The sequence below is a fragment of the Leucoraja erinacea genome, chromosome 17 (assembly GCF_028641065.1).
Source record: "Leucoraja erinacea ecotype New England chromosome 17, Leri_hhj_1, whole genome shotgun sequence".
NCBI classification, from domain to species: Eukaryota; Metazoa; Chordata; class Chondrichthyes; order Rajiformes; family Rajidae; genus Leucoraja; species Leucoraja erinaceus.
The window spans coordinates 10629262-10651186 of NC_073393.1; the positions used below are offsets into that span (position 1 = coordinate 10629262).

A 21925-nucleotide genomic window follows, 5' to 3' on the forward strand; every position below is an offset into this window, starting at 1 on the left:
TAGACATCTCAAACGGCAACGAGGTTGCAATAAACAAAATAACAAATTGCTATGCTTCACTTTGACAATCAAGAATCAAGAAGTCTTAAATCAGCATTAAGGCCGAGTCAATTATGCCATAGAATGAGACGAACACTTTAAAAACTCCAATTTCATGTGGCAAGCAGAGATTTCCCAAATGCTTTTAAACGCACTCAAATCCTACGTCAGGCCCCCCGGTAATTCAGGGTGTTAACGCAGCACCTTTTGTGATGCAATGTCATATTGGCCAGGACTACTTTTGAATGCCAGGCTCAGCTGATTATGACGATGATACAATTAGTCCGTATATATCAAGAATGCTGAGGCAGAACGAAAGGGATATCAAACAGGGCTCCAGCTCATGATTTCCAATTCCAATTAAATATGCTGAAAAGTAAACTGATTAAATGTTGGGCGAGGACAGCTATAATTTACATTGTTTCAGTTAGTACATGCAGCTGCAAGGCTATTTTCTAGCATGCAAATCCTCTGAGGATTGTGATTTTTAAAAATAATTAGCCCAGGTTTGTTTACAGTTCTCTTGCAGTTAACTCGGAATTATATATCACTCGTATCAAGAAACACTGTAAAATATTGCAAAGATTATGCAATGCTATCTATACATGATATAAATTCAAATGCACGTGTGCTGCTTTACGGTGATACTTAAGGACACGTGAAAATTTACCAACCTTTAAGCAACACCTCCAGTATTACAAGAAAAAATTCAATCATAAATATTAATATGTTATGCCCATTAAAAAAATTACAATAATTGCCTGATTACCAGCAAGGCATTTCTGCCTTTACATTTGGTTTGATATTATTATGGCACAGGGATTAAAGCAGAACTTGGAGAAATGCAACTCTTGTGGCCGAAGGCAATGACCGAGATCAGTATGGTATACTTGGATTTCAAGACATTTACAAGACCCATCACAAATACAACCAATCCCTTTGGTAACAATTGGCTTTAATGTTTATGGGAATTATTTATGATTTTAAGGTTTTATTAGGAAAAAATTGTGAATACTTACAGGCAGGTCCGTGAATGCTATTCCTGAAAAAAATTCAGAGACAAAAGATATTAATAATTATTCACAGATGCTGACCCCAAGATGCAGAGCCTGTATATGGACACAGTGGTCCAGATGCAGCCTTATTGTTTGTTTAAAGTAATTCAGCAGAGGTTAATTGTTTTATAATACCAGGGACCAATTCTAAAACTGAAGATTCCACATTCTTTAGTAAACTTTCCATAGGCTCTGGCCAACCTCAAATGTATGTGGTAAGAGAATTCTATAAAATTGGTCAGCAGTTTGGAAGAAAGGAAAATATGGAAGCCGTTGATTGCCTTTACATTCCATTAAGCTTTCTGCTAACTGATTATACTGAAATACTGGTAGAGAGAGATAAAGTACATGCCCGAACTATCCTTCACAGAGGAAAATAAATTGCGAAGACTAAAGGGCCTGTCCCACTTGGGCGTCATTTGCGTGTAATTCACGCGTCATCATTTACGCATCACAGCGCACGCGTTGTGCCGCGCACGTGATACACGCATTATGCACGCATGGTGCGTGGTGACGTAGGCAGTGACACGGTCGCGCGCGGTGCCCCAGGATTTTGATATGTACAAAATCTTTGCGCGCCATCTGCATGACGTGCAGTTAACGCCCAAGTGGGACAGGCCCTTTAAGGTGCGAATACCTGTTTAGCTGCTGCCAACCATTATGGGTTCTACCTGTACGGTGTACACACAGACTCAAAGGCCCTATGCCACCAATCTTAAGGGCAGCTTATTCTATTGCAAGCTATTCAACATTCCTCAGATAGCTAACATCATCAACGTTTAATATGCTTTTACAGATTTTGTTACAATCTCATGGAAAAGGTTGCTTTATATGTTGTGGTAATATGCACATTTTTTGAAAAAATGCAGAAAGGCACCATGTCAAATCTTTCATCTTTTGCCCATCAAAATTCAACATAAACACAGGGGGAAAAAGGCCCAAAATGTTGCTCTTCTTGCAATCGGACATTCAGGTGTTTGAAGATTTATTCAATTGTCTTTAAATTCTAAACTCAGCATCAATACGACAAGTACTCAGTAAAAAACATTCAACTCCATAATTTACATATAATTGAGCACAAGTCTGTCATCTGTCAGTAATGCAGTATACCTGCTAAAATTTGCAGGATGTTCAAAATTATCTAAACAGCTTCTTTCATAAGAGCTTAGATCACAAAACAACCAGTAAAAAATAATTTGGAGATATTCAAATTAAAGATAATCAAAACCAGAGTAGATTGATATCATGAGAATCACATGGTACTAGTTTCATTGTTGTCCTGTTGAGTTTCACTGTCTGCATAATTCGTTATCACCTCACCCACGGCCAACAATGGACCATTGTAGGCTCCACTTTTCCTTGATCATTGTTACTTTTTGCATATCTTTCATTAATTTGTTCTATATCTATATAATAGACTATATCCCTTGCTTCCCTCTCCCCGACTCTCAGTCTGGAGAAGGATATCGACCCAAAAAGTCACCTATTCCTTTTCTCCAGCGATGCTGCCTGACCATCTGAGTTACTCCAACTTTTTCTCTCTATAGTGCGAATCATGCTGTTAAAATAGGGTTAGTGAAGAATCTGAAAACTTGCGCCAACTGAGGGGTAAACAACCCACTCCCATAATCAATACAAGTATTCACTCAGCTGTATCAGCTAGCTACTCATTACTTCATTACTTCAATAGTTGTTGTCTTAAATATGTCAGTTGATGCCCTCTTAAGAAATGTGTGTCGATGAACAAAGATGATTTATGAAAGGAAATTTATGACCTTCTGAAAGGAAATGCAAAATGGTGGCTATAACAAAGTTGTGAAGTATAACGGGTTTGTTGTGGTTTACAAAATAGACTTGTTAAGTTAGTATCCTGTGAAGTTTTCTTAATACGTGTATTGCAAATATTTTTTCCTGTTCAGATATTCAATACAAGCACGTTACAGCCAAGTCTTTGTATCTTTTACCATTCTCTTTCCTTTTTCTCCTCATGCACTTTTGAGATTAACTTGCTCACGTGATCACAACTTACCCTGCGAGACCGTTATCACTAAATAACTGACTGTCCAACTTCCCTTCTTTGCTCTATGTTAACTGATACTATTAACAATTCCCTGTCTTGATCCCTTCAATGCCATTTGTCTCACTACCAGTTTAAGAAATTGAATATTTGGAAACCAGAAGCCACAATCTTGCTTACTCTCACAAAATCATTTGTAGTCAGTGATTCTTTCCAGCAAATTTATGAGACAGTACCAAATCCTTGTTGGCTTGCTTGACTCAACACTGGTTCTGACACTATACCCTTTCCATTATGAAGATATTACAATAATCCTAATATTGTCATCAGTTACATCCCAGGTTGTGGCAATTCCTTTCTATGCATCTCAAGGGTTCTAATCTTGCAAGTTAAACTTGCTCTTACAAACTTATTTATTTTAACTACCTATTATTGTGACTCAAGTTAAATTATGTATGATAAGGAGGCACTGAGCTAGATTTTAACAATGTTAGAAGAACCAGATATGTGCAAGAATTTTTTATGGTCCTGGCTGATCTTCATATTTCACAGGAAATCAGAAAGCAGCGTACAAAATAACTAAATATTAAACATTATATGGAGAAATAACCAAGAATTAGATCTCAGCATAAATAACTCCATTATGCATTTATCACCAACAAAAGTAAAACAGGTTGACTGGATTCATTTGGTGATTTTTTCCCCCCCCACCCGTTTTATTTTTTTTGAAATTTTCCATTTTCTTCATGTTCTTTTTAATCAGATGAGGTGTAAGCTCAGTATTTTGTTTGTTGTATTCTTACTGTTGTTAGCAGGTAACATTTAGTGCACACAATAATAAATGAACGGAGAACAAATAGGCCATGCACAAACCTCATGAATAGTACTGAAATAGCTCAAGCATAAAGCTCAGAAAGACTCATGACCTATTGTAGAGTCGAGGTTGAATTGTTCAATCATTGTGGAGAGGCAACCAATGAAGTGTTGAATTGAACAGTCAAAATAATACAACCTACGTCAACAGAAATTGTAATCAAACTGGAGGAGGTTCTGGTCAGATTGAATTGTGTACTGTGTCTCTTTTCTGGTTGCTGAGGTATTAAATAAGACAATGAAGTACTGCAGGGAGAAGTCAAAGTTAATTCACATTTGACATCTGAAAGGTAGGGAAAACTTTGTTTTTCCCAGTTTGGAAAGGATATGCCTGAAATTCTATTGGGATATACAAGAAAGTTAAAAGTATGGTAAAAATGAAAATAGAATGATATCTTGTAAATTTGTAACAGCAAACAATTTGGGCACTAATTCAAATTAATAAAACATAATTGTAAAGCTGAAGATAGACACAAAGTGCTGGAGTAACTCAGCGGGTCAGGCAGCATCTCTGGAGAAAAAGGATGGGTGACATTTCGGATCTGGCCCCTTCTTCAGATTCTGAGAAGGCAGCGTCTAAAGAAGGGTCCTGACCTGAAACATCACCCATCCTTTTTCTCCAGCGATGTTGTCTGTCCCGCTGATTTCCTTCCGCACTTTGGGTCTATCTTCGGTATAAACCAGCATCCGCAGTTCCTTTCTACATATCGTTTTAAAACTATTGTAAAATTCTTAGAAAAGTGAATGTAAACCATCTGAATCTTACTGAGCACTGACGTGAAGGAGTTTTATGGGTGGATGAATTAAAATAATTCAAATTACTTCCTCCTCTCTAAATGATACTGGTTCAAGCAGCTGCCAAAATCCCAACAGTGTTGCAACATCCAATTCCAGGCAGCAGAGGGAGCTCTGCAAAAGCTACAGTGTTAGTGTTTGCTTGTTCTTTGGATGATACAGTACGTTCAGTGACTTCAATAGGGCGTAATGATAATAGAATTTAAGCAAACGCCACAACTTCAATGAAAAAGTACTGAATTCTCAAACAGGAAACCAAAAGTGTTCTGCTGAATTGGTAGCGGGAGGAAAATACAGCACGTGCCATCTTATGCTTTTATGAAATCAATGTATAGGCTTGTTTAAAATACATTTTGAGAAATGTTGGCTACACAGCCCTTGAACTTGTTTCACCAGTCAATTAAATCATGGTTGATCTGTTTCTTAATTCCATTTATCCGCCATGGTTACATAACAGCGAATGTCTTGACTAAAAACTTTGTGGGCGGATTTTCAGTTTTTATTTCAGATTCCAAGAAGCCACAGTACTTTTGTTTAATATTAAGTTTGATAAATTTAGATTGATGATGTTCCTCCAGAGGCAATTATCCTGTACAGGTCTCTGGTAAATAGCAACACTACTCAGTTAAAATAATTCCAAATTAGTTTTTAAGGAAAGTTGAGGTGGTGGTTTTGCTTTGGAAGGATGGACTTGCATGATTCACATTCATTGTCACATGCACCAATTAAGGTTCAGTGATATTTGAGTCACCATGCAGCCATACAATTAAAAGAACACAACACAATTAAAAGAACGATAGAACTTAACAAACATCTACCACAGTGACCACCGTGATGGAAGGCAATAAAGTTCAGTCAGTCTTCCTCGTTTTGTTCACCTGTGTTTGGGGCCTGAATCCGAGTGAATAATGAATGTCAATGCGTAATATTACACTCCATAATCAAAGATAGAGTGGGTCCAGTGGGTCACAATGCACAAGGAGGCAAAAGCATGCCTAACCTCGCCCTTACTTTGATCTAGGGTCCTACTGCTGCTCGACATAGAGGGGCAAAGTCCATAGGGGATATCCCGCAACAAGAGACTGGATATCCCCTCACACAAGGAGCGAGGGCCACATGAGTGGCATGGGTGTTTTGTGTAAAAATAGATGCAAACACTACTGAGTATGAGACCATTGAATGCATGGAGCCAAAGCACGTGAGCACCAAGTATCATTATCCGCCGAGGTTCTAGCTGTCCCCGGTGTTGCAAAACGTGGGCCTAGAACCACTGCCATGTAATGTGCCAGTCAGCTGCACATCGCCGCACGACCGCAACTTTGTGGAAAAGTTCTTCCAGACTAACATCTTTGACCACGTCCATTGGGCAGTGGTCAGCACGGAACATCCCACAGGCACTGCAAAACTAGGATTCGATGAATCCTGCGGTGTGGTTTCCCGAGTAGACTGCAAAACTGACCACCAGGTGCTGCCGAACGATGCCTGCCTCGCCAATGCCGTTTCGTCTTTTTCTTTCTTTGTTATTTTTTGTTGTAAAATGCATGCTTTAGTGAAACTTTAGATTTGCATTATGTGGGGGTGGGGGCTGGGGAAAACTTTTAAAATCTCTTTTCTCGACGAAGATGCAACTTTTTCCATATCGTATCTCCGTCTGCACTGCGGCCTAACATCATGGAGCTGGCGGCCACTTGCTGGGGATCGACTTTGGGAGCTCCAACCACGGGAGCCTGCGGATTTAACATCCTGGAGTTCACAGTCGGAGCCCCAAGCTGCAGGAGCACCGATCTCTGGCTGCAGGAGCTCCGATTGCCCGAACTGCGAATGGTTCGACTCCGCCAACCGCGGGAGAAAAGGAGGAAAGAAGATAAGACTTTATTGCCTTCCATCACAATGGGGAATGTGGAGGAGTCGCTGTGGTGGATGTTTATCAGATATTTTTTATGTAGCTATGTGTCTTGTTGCTTTTTTGGTATGACTGTTTGGCAAATCAAATTCCTCGTGTTGCAAAACATACTTGGCTAATAAATTACGATTATGATTATGAAATGCCTTATTGCCTGAATTCATCAACAAACAACAAGACCTTGTTTGGCTGGCGGTGAAAGTGGGCATCCAGGTCAAATCCTTCCTGTACTTTCAATGTCTTACTACCAATGCAGGCTGCCCTCGGGACGGCTGGTATGGAGAGATGGTTGCCCACCTCTTCACATTGTGTGGATTTACCAAGAGGGTCTGGAGAACACTGCAAGGGCCCTTGCATCCTGAGCAGCTCTGTAACAAAGGACTCTCTGATGCTACGGGATGATCCCAGGACCACATTCGGAGAACATCAAGGGTTGCTGGAAAATCATCAACTTGGTGGAAGACGCTCTTTGATCTGCCCAAAACTTGGTGGTCTCCCCAAAACTGGCTGGTTTCTCAGGACAGCAAGATGGTTGCAAGGGAATGTTGCCGAATGGCCCATGCTGAGGCTCTGTGAGGGAGGACCACAGTCCAGGGTCCTTCCGCTGCTGGACATTGAGGGACACAGTCCGGAGGGGACACCCCTCATGCAAATGGAGGGATATCCCCTCAAACAAGGCCTGGATATAGTGGATGTGGACAGGATGTTTCCACTAATGGAAGAGCCTTGGACCAGAGATCAAAGCCTCAGAATTAAAGGACATTCCTTCAGGAAGGAGAGGAGGAAGGATTTCTTTAATCAGATGGTGGTTAATCTGTGGAATTCATTGCCACAGAAGGCTGTGGAGGCCGTCAGTTAATATTTTTTTTAGGCACAAATAGATTCTTGATTAGTAGAGGTGTCAAGGGTAATGGGGAGAAGGCAGGAGAATTGGGTTAAGAGGGAAAGATAGATCAGCCATGATTGAATGGCAGAGTAGACTTGATGGGCCGAATGGTTTAATTCTGCACCTATCACCCAGAGAGTTGTGAATTTGTGGAATTCTCTGCTGCAAAAGGCAGTGGAGGCCAATTCACTGGATGTGTTCAAGAATGAGTTAGATATAGCTCTTGGGGTTAACGGAATCAAGGGATATGGGGAGAAAGTAGGATTTTGGATGATCAACCATAATCATATTGATGGCGGTGTTGGCTCGAAGGGCCGAATGGCCAACTCATTAACCTATTTTTTTATGTTTCTATCACTTATGAACATGAAAGGGGGCCACATGAGTAGCATGGTGTTTGTATAAAGATAGGTGCCAACACTACTGAGTACGACTCTGTTGAATGTGTAGACTATTGATTGTACAGACACTGAGAATGTATGAAAAGTTTTTGCAGTTTTGTATATATTTTCTATTCTGACATTCAACCACCCGGTGGCACAGGCAGATACATAGCCACTCGGATATGAACAGATTTCCACTGCCTATCTGTTCCTAGTTACAAGCTCCACCCCAACGACCTCTAGAGATGTACTCATCTAATTCTGGCCTCTCGATCATCCCCAAATTTAATCACTCCAACCTTCAACTGCCATGACTCCAAGGTCAGGAACTCTCTCTTTGCCTCTGTTTCTTTCTTTCTTTGTAAAACTGTATCAATCGGACCACTTTTCACATTTTGTCATTAGCCATAATATGTTTTTGTGCAGCTCACCATCAAATCATATTTAATATCACATCAGTGAGGTGTCATATGATTTTTAAGATCATATGAAATGGAAAGATAATTATTTTAGAATTAGGTGATGGGTGTGAATCGTCATGAATAAGGCATATTCCCTTTCCTTCTTGCTTAGCCTTACCCTTTTTAGATTCCATACTTATTTTCTTTTTCTTTTCTTAAGGCCCCCCTTTTCTGTGGGGCCTTTTGTCTCTTCTTTTCTTCCCACATTTTCAAGCACGCAGTCTGCTTAACCAGTATCATTCACTTAATGGCAACTACTGCGGGCTACACAACACTACTATCCTCACTCTTTTCTTCTTTCTCGCTTTTCCTTTCTCTTTTTCGATTATAGCTTAAATATCGAAAAAAAAGTTGTACAAGAAATGTAATATGTTGCATATTATGACTAAGATGCATGTACATTGCTTTTAATAAAATAAAAAAAATAATTTAAAAAAAGAAATGGAAAGAATGACGCAATTTGGCCCCTCAAACTTGCTCATTAACGTCTTGGCTGATCCAATTTTCCACAAATCTACTTTACTGGCCTCTCTGCATAACCCTTGATTCCCAGATTGATTTTCTCAGCTTTCAGTCTTTTATGTGGTAATGAATTTGCAAAAAAAAAATGGAAGCCTTTGAGAGAAGAAATTATTAATCTGAATCCTAAATAGGCATTGCCTTCATCTGAGATGAAGGCACCGTCTGGTCATAAACTGTCCCATGAGAAGAAGCATCCTCCCAACATTTACCAAGTCAAGCCCATTTGAATAAGATCACCTCACTCTCTAAACTCTACCAAATGCAGAGCCAACGTGTTCAGAGATACTGCCTGGAAACAAGACCTTCAGCTCACTGAGTCCACACTGACCATCAACCACCCATTCATTGAGTTCTATGTTATCCCAGTTTTGTATCCTGCATGAGGGGCAATTTACAGAGGCCAATTACCACATCTTTGGAATGTGGGTGGAATCCGTGGCACCTGGAGAAAACTCACATGGTCGGAGGGAGAATGTCAAACACCACACAGACAGCACCGTGTTGCATCCCATAACTTAGAAACATAGAAAATAGGTGCAGGAGTAGGCCATTCGGCCCTTCGAGCCTGCACCGCCATTCAATATGATCATGGCTGATCATCCAACTCAGTATCCTGTACCTGCCTTCTCTCCATACCCTCTGATCCCTTTAGTCACAAGGGCCACATCTAACACCCTCTTAAATATAGCCAATGAACTGGCCACAACTACCTTCTGTGGCAGAGAATTCCAGAGATTCACCACTCTCTGTGTGAAAAATGTTATGAGAGTCTCTGCCTCCATCACCTTTTTAAGAAGCAAATTCCAGACCCTCAAAAAGATCTGTACGATGTTGAGAATGAAAGGAAAATCACAGCTTTAATAAGGATAGAAGGTAAGCATCATGTGCATAAGCCCTCAAGTCGTATGCAGCAAGTATCAGCTTACCTAAACTGTGGCCATTCTTTGTATAGAAGCAGGTATTGTTTATGAGGTTAACGCAGCAACCAATGACATCTCCAGTGGTGAAAGTGGGACCATATGGCTGTCCTGTGCCTGAAGAGCAGAAAGAATGTCCGTCGTCTCCATGGTAGCCATATGAATGTTTGTCCCAACCTGCAAAACACAGAACAGAGACAAGAAAGAATTTAAATGCGTTTCCATTAAACAAACAAGATTGGATAAAAAGTATTATTACTGTTAATAATTGCCATTTTACTCTTGGCAGCTAGCTGGAGTTGCTGCTCAGTTAAAAGAACAACCTGTCAATTGATGTAAATCATGCAGTATAAATTGTTTAAGAAGTAACTGCAGATGCTGGAAAATCGGAGGTACACAAAAATGCTGGAGAAACTCAGCGGGTGCAGCAGCATCTAGAGAGCGAAGGAAAAAGGCAACCTTTCGGGTCGAAACCCTGAGTCAGTCTGAAGAAGGGTTTCGGCCCGAAACGTTGACTATTTCCTTCGCTCCATAGATGCTGCTGCACCCACTGAGTTTCTCCAGCATTTTTGTGTACCCATGCAGTATAAATTCACCATTTTCAAAAGATTAAATTTCGGTTGAAAAACCTTCATCATAACAGGGAAAGAAAGCAAATTCGTTTTAAGGTGCAGAAAGGGTGGAGAGAAATTTCATGAAACAGTAAGAATTATTATTTTCCTTTCATTCACTCACTTTCACCCTAGAGTACATAGGTTTATTGCACAACATCCGTTAGAAACGCATTCCAATAAATGGAGACATTTTAAGTTGACAGGGCAGGTATACAAAGTACCCTATAAAAGGCAATACTTGAGGCACAAAAGATGCTCCATAAGAAACCTAGGCTACTTCAAATGTCAGATGTCACTTAGTTGATGGCAACCTTGTCTCTACAGATGTAGATTCCAGTCTTATTCCAGTAACTTGCGTACATAAATCTGGATGATGCTCCAGTGCAGTATTGAGGGAACAATACAATATTGAATTCGAGAAATTAAATCAAGGCCTGACTAGTTCTCCAGTGTACACATAATAAAACCCATAACATTATATTGAAGAATGTAATATTCTGGTGAATGGTCAATATTTATCTCTCAAAATCATTTAAAAATATTGAATGCCCACTGCTGTATGTTAGGTTAAAACACAAATTCCCCTCCATGTTCTCAACATTATAATAGTGGCCATAATTCTAGGCTAACTTCATTGGTTGTTAAGTTTTTTAGGACATCCTTAGGGCGTGGAAGAGTTTGCACAAGTTGAAGTCTTATTTTCCCCAAGTGTTCATTCTTAGCTCTTTCCCCTCATTCCATCTAAAAATAAAGTCCTTGTATGGATCTACAGGAAGCACTGCTTCAGGAAGATAGCTAATCAACAAAGACCCACACCATGTGTTCAAGAAGGAACTGCAGATGCTGGAAGATCTGGCAGTCTGAAGAAGGGTTTCGGCCCGAAACGTCGCCTATTTTCTTCGCTCCATAGATGCTGCTGCACCCGCTGAGTTTCTCCAGCAATTTTTTGAAGACCCACGCCATCCTAGCCACACTCATCTTGGTGCTACCATCGGAAAAGTGGTAGAGAAGCCCGAGAACTGTTGTCTTCGGTTTCAAGATAACATCTTCCCATCAACTATCAGGCTCTTGAACCACACAAGCCCAATCTACGTACTTCGGTTACACTATTATCGTCCGGTTCCCTAGTATTGCTGATAATTTGTAGTTTATTGATTATTGTTTATTTATTTGTTACGTTGTCGTGTCAACATGCTTATAAATGTTCTATAGATTCAGGATCAGTTCCTGTGGGTTGGAGGGTAGCTAATGTTATCCCACTTTTTAAGAAAGGCGGGAGAGTGAAAACAGGGAATTATAGACCAATTAGCCTTACATCGGTGGTGGGGAAGATGCTGGAGTCAATTATAAAAGATGAAATAGCGGTACATTTGGATAGCAGTAACAGGATCGGTCCAAGTCAGCATGGATTTACGAAGGGGAAATCATGCTTCACTAATCTTCTGGAAATTTTTGAGGATGTAACTAGAAAAATGGACGAGTGAGAGCCAGTGGATGTAATGTACCTGGACTTGCAGAAAGCTTTTGATAAGGTCCAACATAGTAGATTAGTGGGCAAAATTAGAGCACATGGTATTGGGGGTAGGGTACTGACATGGATAGAAAATTGGCTGGCAGACAGGAAACAAAGAGTAGGGATAAATGGGTCCCTTTCAGAATGGCAGGCAGTGACTAGTAGGGTACCGCAAGGCTCAGTGCTGGGACCGCAGCTATTTACAATATACATTAATGATTTAGATGAAGGGATTAAAAGTAACATTAGCAAATTTGCAGATGACACAAAGCTGGGTGGCAGTGAGGAGGATGCTATGAGGATGCAAGGTGACGGACAGGTTGGGGGGAGTGGGCAGAGGCATGGCAGGTGCAGTTTAAAGTGGATAAATGTGAGGTTATCCACTTTGGTGTCAAAAATAGGAAGGCAGATTATTATCTGAATGGTCTCAAGTTGGGAAAACGGGAAGTACAATGAGATCTAGGGGTCCTTGTTCATCAGTCACTGAAAGTAAGCATGCAACTACAGCAGGCAGTGAAGAAAGCGAATGGCATGTTGACCTTCAGCGTAGGTTCACGAGGTTAATTCCTGGGATGACGGGACTGTCATATGTTGATAGAATGGAGCGGCTGGGCTTGTATACTCTGGAATTTAGAAGGATGAGAGGGTTTCTTATTGAAACATGCAGTATTAAGGGTTTGGACACGCTAGTGGCAGGAAACGTGTTCCCGATGTTGGGAGAGTCCAGAACCAGGGGCCACAGTTTAAGAGTAAGGGGTAAGCTATTTAGAACAAGATGAGGAAAATCTTTTTCACAGAGGGTTGTGAATCTGTGGAATTTTCTGCCTCAGAAGGCAGTGGAGGCAAATTCACTGCATGCTTTCAAGAGTTAGATAAAGCTCTTAAAGACAGCAGAGTCAGGGGATATGGCGAGAAGGCAGGAACGGGGTACTGATTGTGGATGATCAGCCATGATCAAATTGAGTGGCGGTGCTGGCTCGAAGGGCCGAATGGCCTACTCCTGCACATTTCTTCAATTTCCAAGTAATACACCCCTACACCCCACCTCCCTCTCTTTCCAGTGCTTGTCCACCATGGTGCGCACACATTTCTCTCTTCATCTTCCACCCCCCCAGTCATTAACCTTAGTCCTTTCGCTTCCTTCGAATTCTCCATCACAAGTCCATTTTCTCTTCATTTGCCCTCTTCCCCATCCCGTCCCCTTTCAGCTATCTCCCTCCCTCTAGCATTACATTTTACTCCTCCTCTTCTCTCATAATCTGATACCCTTGTGTCTCATTTTCAACTCTATCCTTTGTTGTTTACTCCACCGATCTGCCAATCCAACCCCACCCATTCATCTTAATCCACCTATCACTTGTCAGGCGCTGATCACCCCGACCTCACTTTTGTAGCTTTCTCCCCTCCTACAGTTCCCTCCCCTCCTACAGTCCCCTCCTTCAGTCTGAAGACACCAGTGTATCGTTTGTGCTGAAGTGGCGATGGTCGAGAGCTTTACTTTACGAGGTATAAATATAAGCAACAATTTGTCTTGGCCCAACCACACTGATGCTCTGGCTAAGAAAGCACATCAACGTTTCTACTTCATCTGAATGCTAATGAAATCCTCCAATGTCTCTAATGACTCTCACCAATTTCTTCAGACCCACCATAGAACAAATCTAATCCGGATGTATCACAGTTTGGTATGGCAACTGCTCTGCCCCAGAAATTGTGGAGAGTTGTAAACACAGCCCAGTCCACCACGTAAATCAGCCTTCCCCCCGGTTGACTTTATCTATAATTCACACAGCTTCGATAAAGCAGCCAACATCCCACACACACCCCGGTCATTCTTTCTTCTCCCCTTTTCCGTTGAGCAGAAGATACAAAAGCTTAAAAGCACTTACTAGATTCAAGAACATTTTATTCCACAATCTTATCAGTCTCTTGAATAGACTCCTCATTTGTTAGGGATGAATTTCCCAATCCTCTAATCTACCTAATTTCGACCCTTGCAATTTTTTATCTGCACTTTCTTTGTGACTATCCCAATATTCTGTGCTCTTTCTTTTCTCTTTTCCATCACTCGATGTACTTATGTTCAATATGATTTGCCTGGATGTCAAAAATCAAAATCAGCATTTGCTACACACCAGATTCAGTAGCAGGAAGAAGAGAACCCAGTAAATATCACCAATGCTTACACATTAAATACCAGGCTTAAAATACCGATCACTTCGTAAAAAGAGTAAAGAACACAAGAATCCTGCCTGAATAGAGCTTTATTGAATTGTGGCTTAGCAACATCCGACGCATGGATTCCACCTTTCCTCAACATTAATTTCAGTTATGTTGATTTACTGTATCTGATAAATGATTATTTATTTGTTTGTTTAATGTGTCCATAAAACCGCCGCTTGTAAAAAATTTAATTGTTCCGATCCCAATGAATATGACAATTAAAATAGAGCTTTGAGTCAATCACTGGCAATATCCAAAGCATGGACTTCAACTTTCCTCAACATTAATTTCATTTTGACACAAGTCACCTGTACAGCTCTGTCATCCAGCAACCGTGGTGTCATCCGAGTAAATTGAGCAGCCAATCACGCTGATTAATTCTCTCACATAGCAACTCAAGAAAGTGAAAAGCTCTCAATCTTTACCTCATTTTCACACGGCATAGGAGAATAAAAAGATTAACACATGCACATCTGTTTAAAAAGCTGAAATATCATAAGCATTAAAATATTTTTCAAGAATCATAGTGTAACTAAGTTAGAATATACATTATTCCCTGCAACCTTTTTTTAACATTGAAAAATAATATATCAATATAGTGTATCTGTGGATTCTAATCCCCTCAGAATGATTATTTATTTTCAAATACATTTTTGGGAGGATTTTATGGTTTGCAGGATTTCACTCACTACATTACTATCTAGATTTACACAATTAACTGCAGACTTCACAATTTAGCTGAGCTGCTCTGAAAATATCAAGCTCGGCCACAGTCTTTTGACTAGGAACAAACTCAGCTAAACAGTAAATTAAGCCTGAACATCCAAAACCAAGAATTAATTGCAACAGCAAATCCATGTGGTATATTAGGGTTCAATTAGTTGCACAGTTCCCCAGTCAGGTGTTCAAATGCAAAGAACCAAATGTATGCAACATCCAAGTCCATCTAATTCAGGATAACCACTTGCCAAAAAAAGCCAAGCATATATTTGTTCCAATGTTGTTATAAAAGGCATCAAGGGCACACAAGTTTGAACTAACGGGTGGACTTATAATTGTCAGCCTTCTATAATAGATCTGAAATACTGCACAGTACTTATTAGCTAGAATAAACTGAACATATTAATGCGGACACAGTGTACAAAGAGTCTAGTCACAAGATGATGAAAGGTGTCTGGTTACACAGTCCAATACAAACACTCTTCACAGTAGGCTAAATATATCTCCTGACCAAATTAGTACTTATTAGCTGCAGCAATGGAGCTCTGCTGCAGTGTGACATTAATAAAACCTTCCCATGCCCTTATACTCCACTTGATACTACTACATGTCAACAAATTCACTGACGACAGAGAGGCCTAAGGAAGCATTGCATTCCAGTCCAGGTCCATATTTCCGCTATCATCAATGTATCTCTGTAAGAAGCTGACTGAGACTCCTTTATTGCTACGGAACTATAAACATCCAAATTCATAAGAAGTAGCCCACCTGAGAAGCCCACTTGTAATATTTGAACATTTCTTCCAAGGAATCAATTAGACCATTCTTCAGTTGTTCCCTCTGTCCACCTGATGCTTAAAATAGCATGTCAGTTTCAGAAGTGCGGAGTTGGACTAGCGAGTTACATAGTCTGCCTATTGGAGATGACGGTGTGCAATCTGGGCCTCAATGCTGGGAATAATGGCTTGTCAGGACTATGGCTGCTGTTCACATCCTGCTAGTAGCTAGGAGAATATCAAGCAGACAGCTTGGTCATATTTCTACAGTGGGATAAGGTGCTGATAATAGGTATTCCATGCCTCCGAAGAATCAATTTGATTTGCAGTTAAGCAGATGGTGCATGCTCTGCATTTGCCGTTTCTTGTGTCTTCATCCTCTGTCTACTTTGGGTCAAGGATTGAAGTTGGAGTAACCTTAGTTCTGGAGATAGTTTCTTATTGGTCCCATTCCGCTCTACCTGTTCCATTCTACCTGTTGAAGGTGATGTACAGCTTCCATGCAAGAAACATTGAGAGAGCAATGATACAGCCTTGAATTAGTCTTCCAGATTAAAAATTAGTCTTCCAGATTAAAATTACACCAATATGGAACAGACAAACAATAAAGATGAGTTCCTGCTTTCGGTCATTGAGAAGGAGGTTCCAAACTTGGTTGACACAAAATCAAAATGGCCACATGCCAACTCAAACACAAGCCTTGGTTGCAGACATCTCTGTCGAATTCTACTGGCCTGGAGATGGGGGTGTAAAAATGCGACCATTGCACCTTTAGTTGGTCAGGATCCATACTACCGGGGGGGGCCCCAATGCCTCAAAACATTGATTCAAACTGAGCTTTAAGCCTTCAAAAGAAGCCAAGACTATATGTCTCTGATTTGATCCCCGTTTGACATTGTTCAGATGCATCCTTTTGTCCTGCCAGTCCCTCCTCTCTCCATTCCCTCCTTTCTTTCCCTTCCTCTTCATTCCTCTCCCCAACTCAAAAATATCAAATTTTGGAATATCGTCTCTGAAATGTATTTCCTACATTCTTTTAACCTAATCATTTCCCCCTTTTAATTGTGCAGCAAGTCTGCTTGCTGACTCTCAGCATGAAATGCAAACTCTCGCAAGTTTTTAAGTTGAAGTTTAGTTTAGTTTAGAAATATAGCATAGAAACAGGCCCATCGGCCCACTGAGTTCATACCGACCATTGATCACCCATACACCAGTTCTATCATCCTACATACTCGGGCCAATTAACCTACAAACCTGCATGTCTTGAACGTGGGAGTAAACCGGAGAACCTGGAGAAAACCCAGACCATCACAGGGAGAATGTACAAACACCACACACAGAGCACCCATAGTCAAGATTGAATCCAGGTCTTTGGTGGTGCGAGGCAGCAGTTCTATCGCTCTACGTGGAAGAAATTCAATGCTTGTTGTCGTAATGTACCAAGTGTTCAACTTCCAGTCTGTAATTAGGAAAGCTCGATCATGCCATTTGTCATAGTTCTGAGACAACCATTGCAGTAAGGATTCCATCTGCACATTTCAATTTTGTAAGAGATTATATTGGATAAGAAATAAATTACAGCAAAACTTCAATAAACTGGCATCACATTGTTTGCAAATCCACATAGTCCAGCATCTGTCTCACTCATTAGTCTGGAACGTGAGCAGGGAGCCAGAGTGCAAGTGGGGCGTGGGCCAGAATCGGGGGTCCAGAGTATAGTTGGAGCAGGGGTCCAGATGGAATGGGGGCGCGGTTCTAAACACCAGTGGTCAAGAATGTAGATCAGTTAGCAGCCAGACTGCTTGGATATTATATTTTCCAAGTTCACTGAAAGTCATGTTATATTACCAAGAAACATGTAAAAAAATATAAACTAAATAAGTGCTTGGATATTAATAAGAGTAACATCGAACAATCTGGAAACTGCTGTCTGACATTACCAAAGTCACAAGAAAACCAGATTTTCAGAGTTTAGGTGTATTTTAAACCAATAAAAATAACAAAGCTTAAGATATTAATCACTGTAGTTGTCCACAAACATACACAATGACAATTCTCACTGTTTACCAATAGCACCCACAGGTACAGGTTTAAAAATTCCAACAGCAGTGGTGTATTCAGTTTAATCATTTATACATATCCCTTTCTTTCTTAAAACTTGAACTCAGTAAAACAAATATAATGACATGTTTAGTCTTCTATGAAATTTATTTTTGTTAGATAACTGTAATGTGAATATTCTGTCGCAGTTGAACAAGTAACAGATCGCTGTTCTAGCAGTAGAGTTGGCTGTGGCTTAAGCAAACATCCTGCTCTAATCATCCCTGCTTATGCAAGAACTGGAATGTCCATACTCCAAAATATTTACTGAGCAGATGTGCCATTTGAGCGTACTCTGTTCCCTGTTACTCGAGAGGGAACAAGGGGGAAAAAAAAAAACACCTTGTCCTTTGCAGCTCCCTTGCAGGCAAATAAACATGGGAGATGTGATTCCAACAGCAACAAGATAGACTGGGGGAGAAGGATCAGTCAGTAACAATACAAGAAAGACAATTTTTTGGTGAAAAAAGGAATTGCAGATGTTGGTTTACAAAAAAGACACAAACTGATAGGGTAGCTCAGGTAGCGTCTCAGGAGACCTTTTTGGGGCAAGAGAAGGATCCCAACCTGAAACATCATCTATCCATGTTCTCCTGAGAAACTGCCCAATCTACTGAGCTACTCCAGTACAGGCTCTTAAAAATAGCGGAGTCAGGGGATATGGGGGGGGGAAGGCAAGAACGCGGTACTGATTGGGGATGATCAGCCATGATCACATTGAATGGCGGTGCTGGCTCGAAGGGCCGAATGGCCTACTCCTGCACCTATTGTCTATTATCTATTGTATCTTTGCATGTTTTAACTTGGGTTAACATTTAAAAGGAACAGAGGCACACACTGATACGATTCACAACTGAAAACCTGAATGCTTAGGAAAAGATTTCACAATTAAGAGGAATGTGGAATCCACTGTGGTGGATGTTTATGTTAATGGGCCTGTCCCACTTAGGCGATTTTTCAGCCGACTGCCGACTGTCAAGTTGCTGGCAGTCGTCTGAAAAAACGGGAACTGGAACGGCGACTGTCAGAGTGGAGCACACGCACAAACACATCGCAAAGGCGGGGGCCAGAGCAAGCGGGAAAGTGCTGTCTGAAATTCATACGGTGCAAAACCTAGGTGATACAGACACATACTGCGATGAACAGGAAGATTGGGGCGGTAATTAAAATGACTAGCACAGTGTACGGTAAGCCCTTTAAAAGAGGGGGGGGCGAGATAAGGGGGGGGGGGGGGGGGAAGAAGGAGTGGAGCCAACTTTTAAGAAGCCAGAAAATTTTTAATAAGCCAGAGATGCACAGCTGTGAAGTTCGGCGGACATTTAACATTACCCGTTGGTTATCCTTGGTTCAGAAAACTACTGCTTAGGTTTTTTTCCCCCAATGAGCCCATGAAAATGACCAGTCAGCAAAGGCGATAAACTAAAACTACCTACGACTACCTCGACTACCTACAACTACATGGCGACCCCACTACAACTGCATATACGACTACAGGATTATCGATCATTTCCGTGGCCACCAATCTTTGGTCGCAGAAAATTTTTCAACATGTTGAAAATTTGCAGCAACCATACTAAGGCCGTGACTAGTTCCCAGAATGCGGGAACTCCTAGTGACCATGAAGGAGACTCACCAGAAACCACCAACGAACATGTGGCGAGCACAGAGTCTCCTGCCATCGCCTAAAAAGTCGCCTATGTGGGACAGGCCCATAACTTTTATGTGGTTGTGTGTCTTGTTGCTTTTCACTTAGTACGGCTGTATGGTAACTCAAATTTCACTGTACCTTAACTGGTATACGTGACAATAAACTGACCTTGTAACCTTCACCTTGAACTTACTGCAAGGTTAAACAACATGTATGGTTTCTCTTTTTTAGCACAAACTGCTGGATGACTACACGTTAAAACTATAATTGCTTGGTCCATCATGAGTCCTGGTCTCCCCACCGCAGGAAGGATTCACAGGAAGTACTGCCTATAATGACCCACACCATGCTGGCCATGCCATCTATTTGGGAAGAAAGTAAAGTGGCCTCCAGTTTCAAGTACAGCTTCTTCATCAAACACCAGTTTCCTGAACCACCGTGCACAACACCAACAACAACCCATACCGTATCACTGAACCACCACAAACTGCACTACTATGGTTATTCTACGTACTTTGGTTTTTGCACTATCATGGTCTGATTACAACTTAATAACTGATAATTTAGTGTATATTAACTGAAGAAGGGTCTCGACCCAAAACGTCACCCATTCATTCTCTCCAGAGATGCTGCATGTCCTGCTGAGTTACTCCAGCTTTTTATGTTGTCTATCTTCAGTTTAAACCAGCATCTGTAGTTCCTTCTTACACATTTATTGTATATTTATTGTTGTTGTATTTAATGTACATGTAAAGCTGCAGCAGAAATTGCATTGTTCCAAATCAGATCTGATGTATATGACAAGTAAACATTCTTGATAGCTTTTTCAATACATTCTAGATTTTTCATTGTACCTGCACCTCACCATACATCTGCGCATGACAATAAACTTTAAACTATTTTCAAACTTGTGCACAATAGTTTAAAACCTATGATCACGTGCCTGTGCTGTCCTTGCCAACCCCACTAATTATAAGATTGCTAACTAAAACGACATGAACTCAAGGAAATATAGATGCTGAAATCTTGAGGAAAACACAAAGTGCTGTTGGAACTCAGCGGGACGGGCAGCATCTGTAGAGCGAATGGACAGGCGATGTTTCTGGTCAGGAACAGATGTGGGGAGAAAGCTGGAAAAAGAGATGGGAGCGGGGTAAAGCCTGGCCAGTGATGTATACTGATGAGGGAGGTTTGATTTGCAGATGGATGGACAAAGGCTCAAAATGAAAAGGAGACAATAGGATGTCAGGTAAGGAGGAGGAGTGAAAGATAAAGCCAGAGGGAAATACATAGGAGGAAAGTTACATGGAAAAGGGAGGGAAAAGTGGGACGGGATAATGAGAAAAATCAGTGTGCTTTGGGGCGGGGGGGGAGCACAGGAAAGAGAGAGGGATGTAAACATTGAATTCTCCAATTTTAAGTTACACCACACATTTCACCCTTTGTCCTTCAACCCTGATACGCATCCATTTCAGGTTGTAGGTCCAGAGTGAGAGAATTAAATCACAGATCTTGAACAATGCTTCATTGGGATACTGGTCTGTTCAATTCAGTTACTTCTAAAGTGATTTTTGAGTCAAATATCAATTGGTCTTAAGTTCCCTTCTGTATTTCAAATCGTTCGGGGTGGGCTGATGGGAAGGAGGGGGGGGGGGGGGGCACGCAGGGTAGAAGTGACTGGAATAGACACACCATCAGTCTACAAAAAGTCAAAGCAAAGATTAGGTCAGAATAAATTTTCCTGGCCTCCTAAAGAATCAGTCAAAATGTACTAACCATCTACAACCAAGGTTCCAAAAGAATTTAGACACAAAAAGCTGGAGTAACTCAGCGGGACAGGCAGTATCTCTGGAGAGAAGGAATGAGTGACGTTTCGGGTCGCGACCCTTCTTCAGAATTTGCTTTGTTGAGTACAGCTGCAACAATCAAGAAAACAGCACAAGTGATCCACTTGATTAATGCAGCCACACGTGATTCAATATAGACCCTTCCTTCACATAATACAGGACACGCACCACAGGCAGTCAGTGAAATAGTTCAACCACATTTAACTGGTAAAACTCACAGACATGCAGCAAAGTTATGTCACTCTCACCTCTAATTCATGTCCAAGTCATGACCAGAACAATTTGTACAAAGAGTTCCACACTCATGTTTGTGCTGGGTCAACATCAATGCAATCCTGATTGAATACCATCACCATAGGACTGCTGTTGTTGATTCAAGAGAGCCTCCTATCAATATTATCTGAGGACCATCCAGGCTGAGCAATAAATGTTACATCACCCACCTCCTAGGAAAAAAGATTTCCCCATGGAACCACTTTTCCCTGTTCTCCGATTACTAAATAAAATAATTTATGGAATGATGTGGAAATGTAGCAGATAATGCTCTTTGCAAATTCCCTCAACAAAGTGGGGCTGAACTTCCTCCTTGAACCAAAACAGTCTTTCTAGTGAACATATATCTACCATGCTGCT

At 41.0% G+C, this 21925-nt stretch overlaps 1 protein-coding gene across 3 annotated transcripts in view; it reads right to left on the bottom strand.

Moving 5' to 3' along the window:
• ranbp10 (RAN binding protein 10) overlaps positions 1-21925 on the bottom strand; it is a 91817-nt gene that overhangs the window by 22651 nt on the left and 47241 nt on the right. For all 3 annotated transcript variants that reach the window (XM_055648484.1, XM_055648483.1, XM_055648485.1), the window contains exons 4-5: positions 9861-10028; positions 1059-1081 (exon numbers count right to left, since the gene is read on the bottom strand). In XM_055648484.1, the coding sequence (XP_055504459.1) occupies positions 1059-1081; positions 9861-10028 (191 nt within the window). The remainder of the gene's footprint in view (positions 1-1058; positions 1082-9860; positions 10029-21925) is intronic.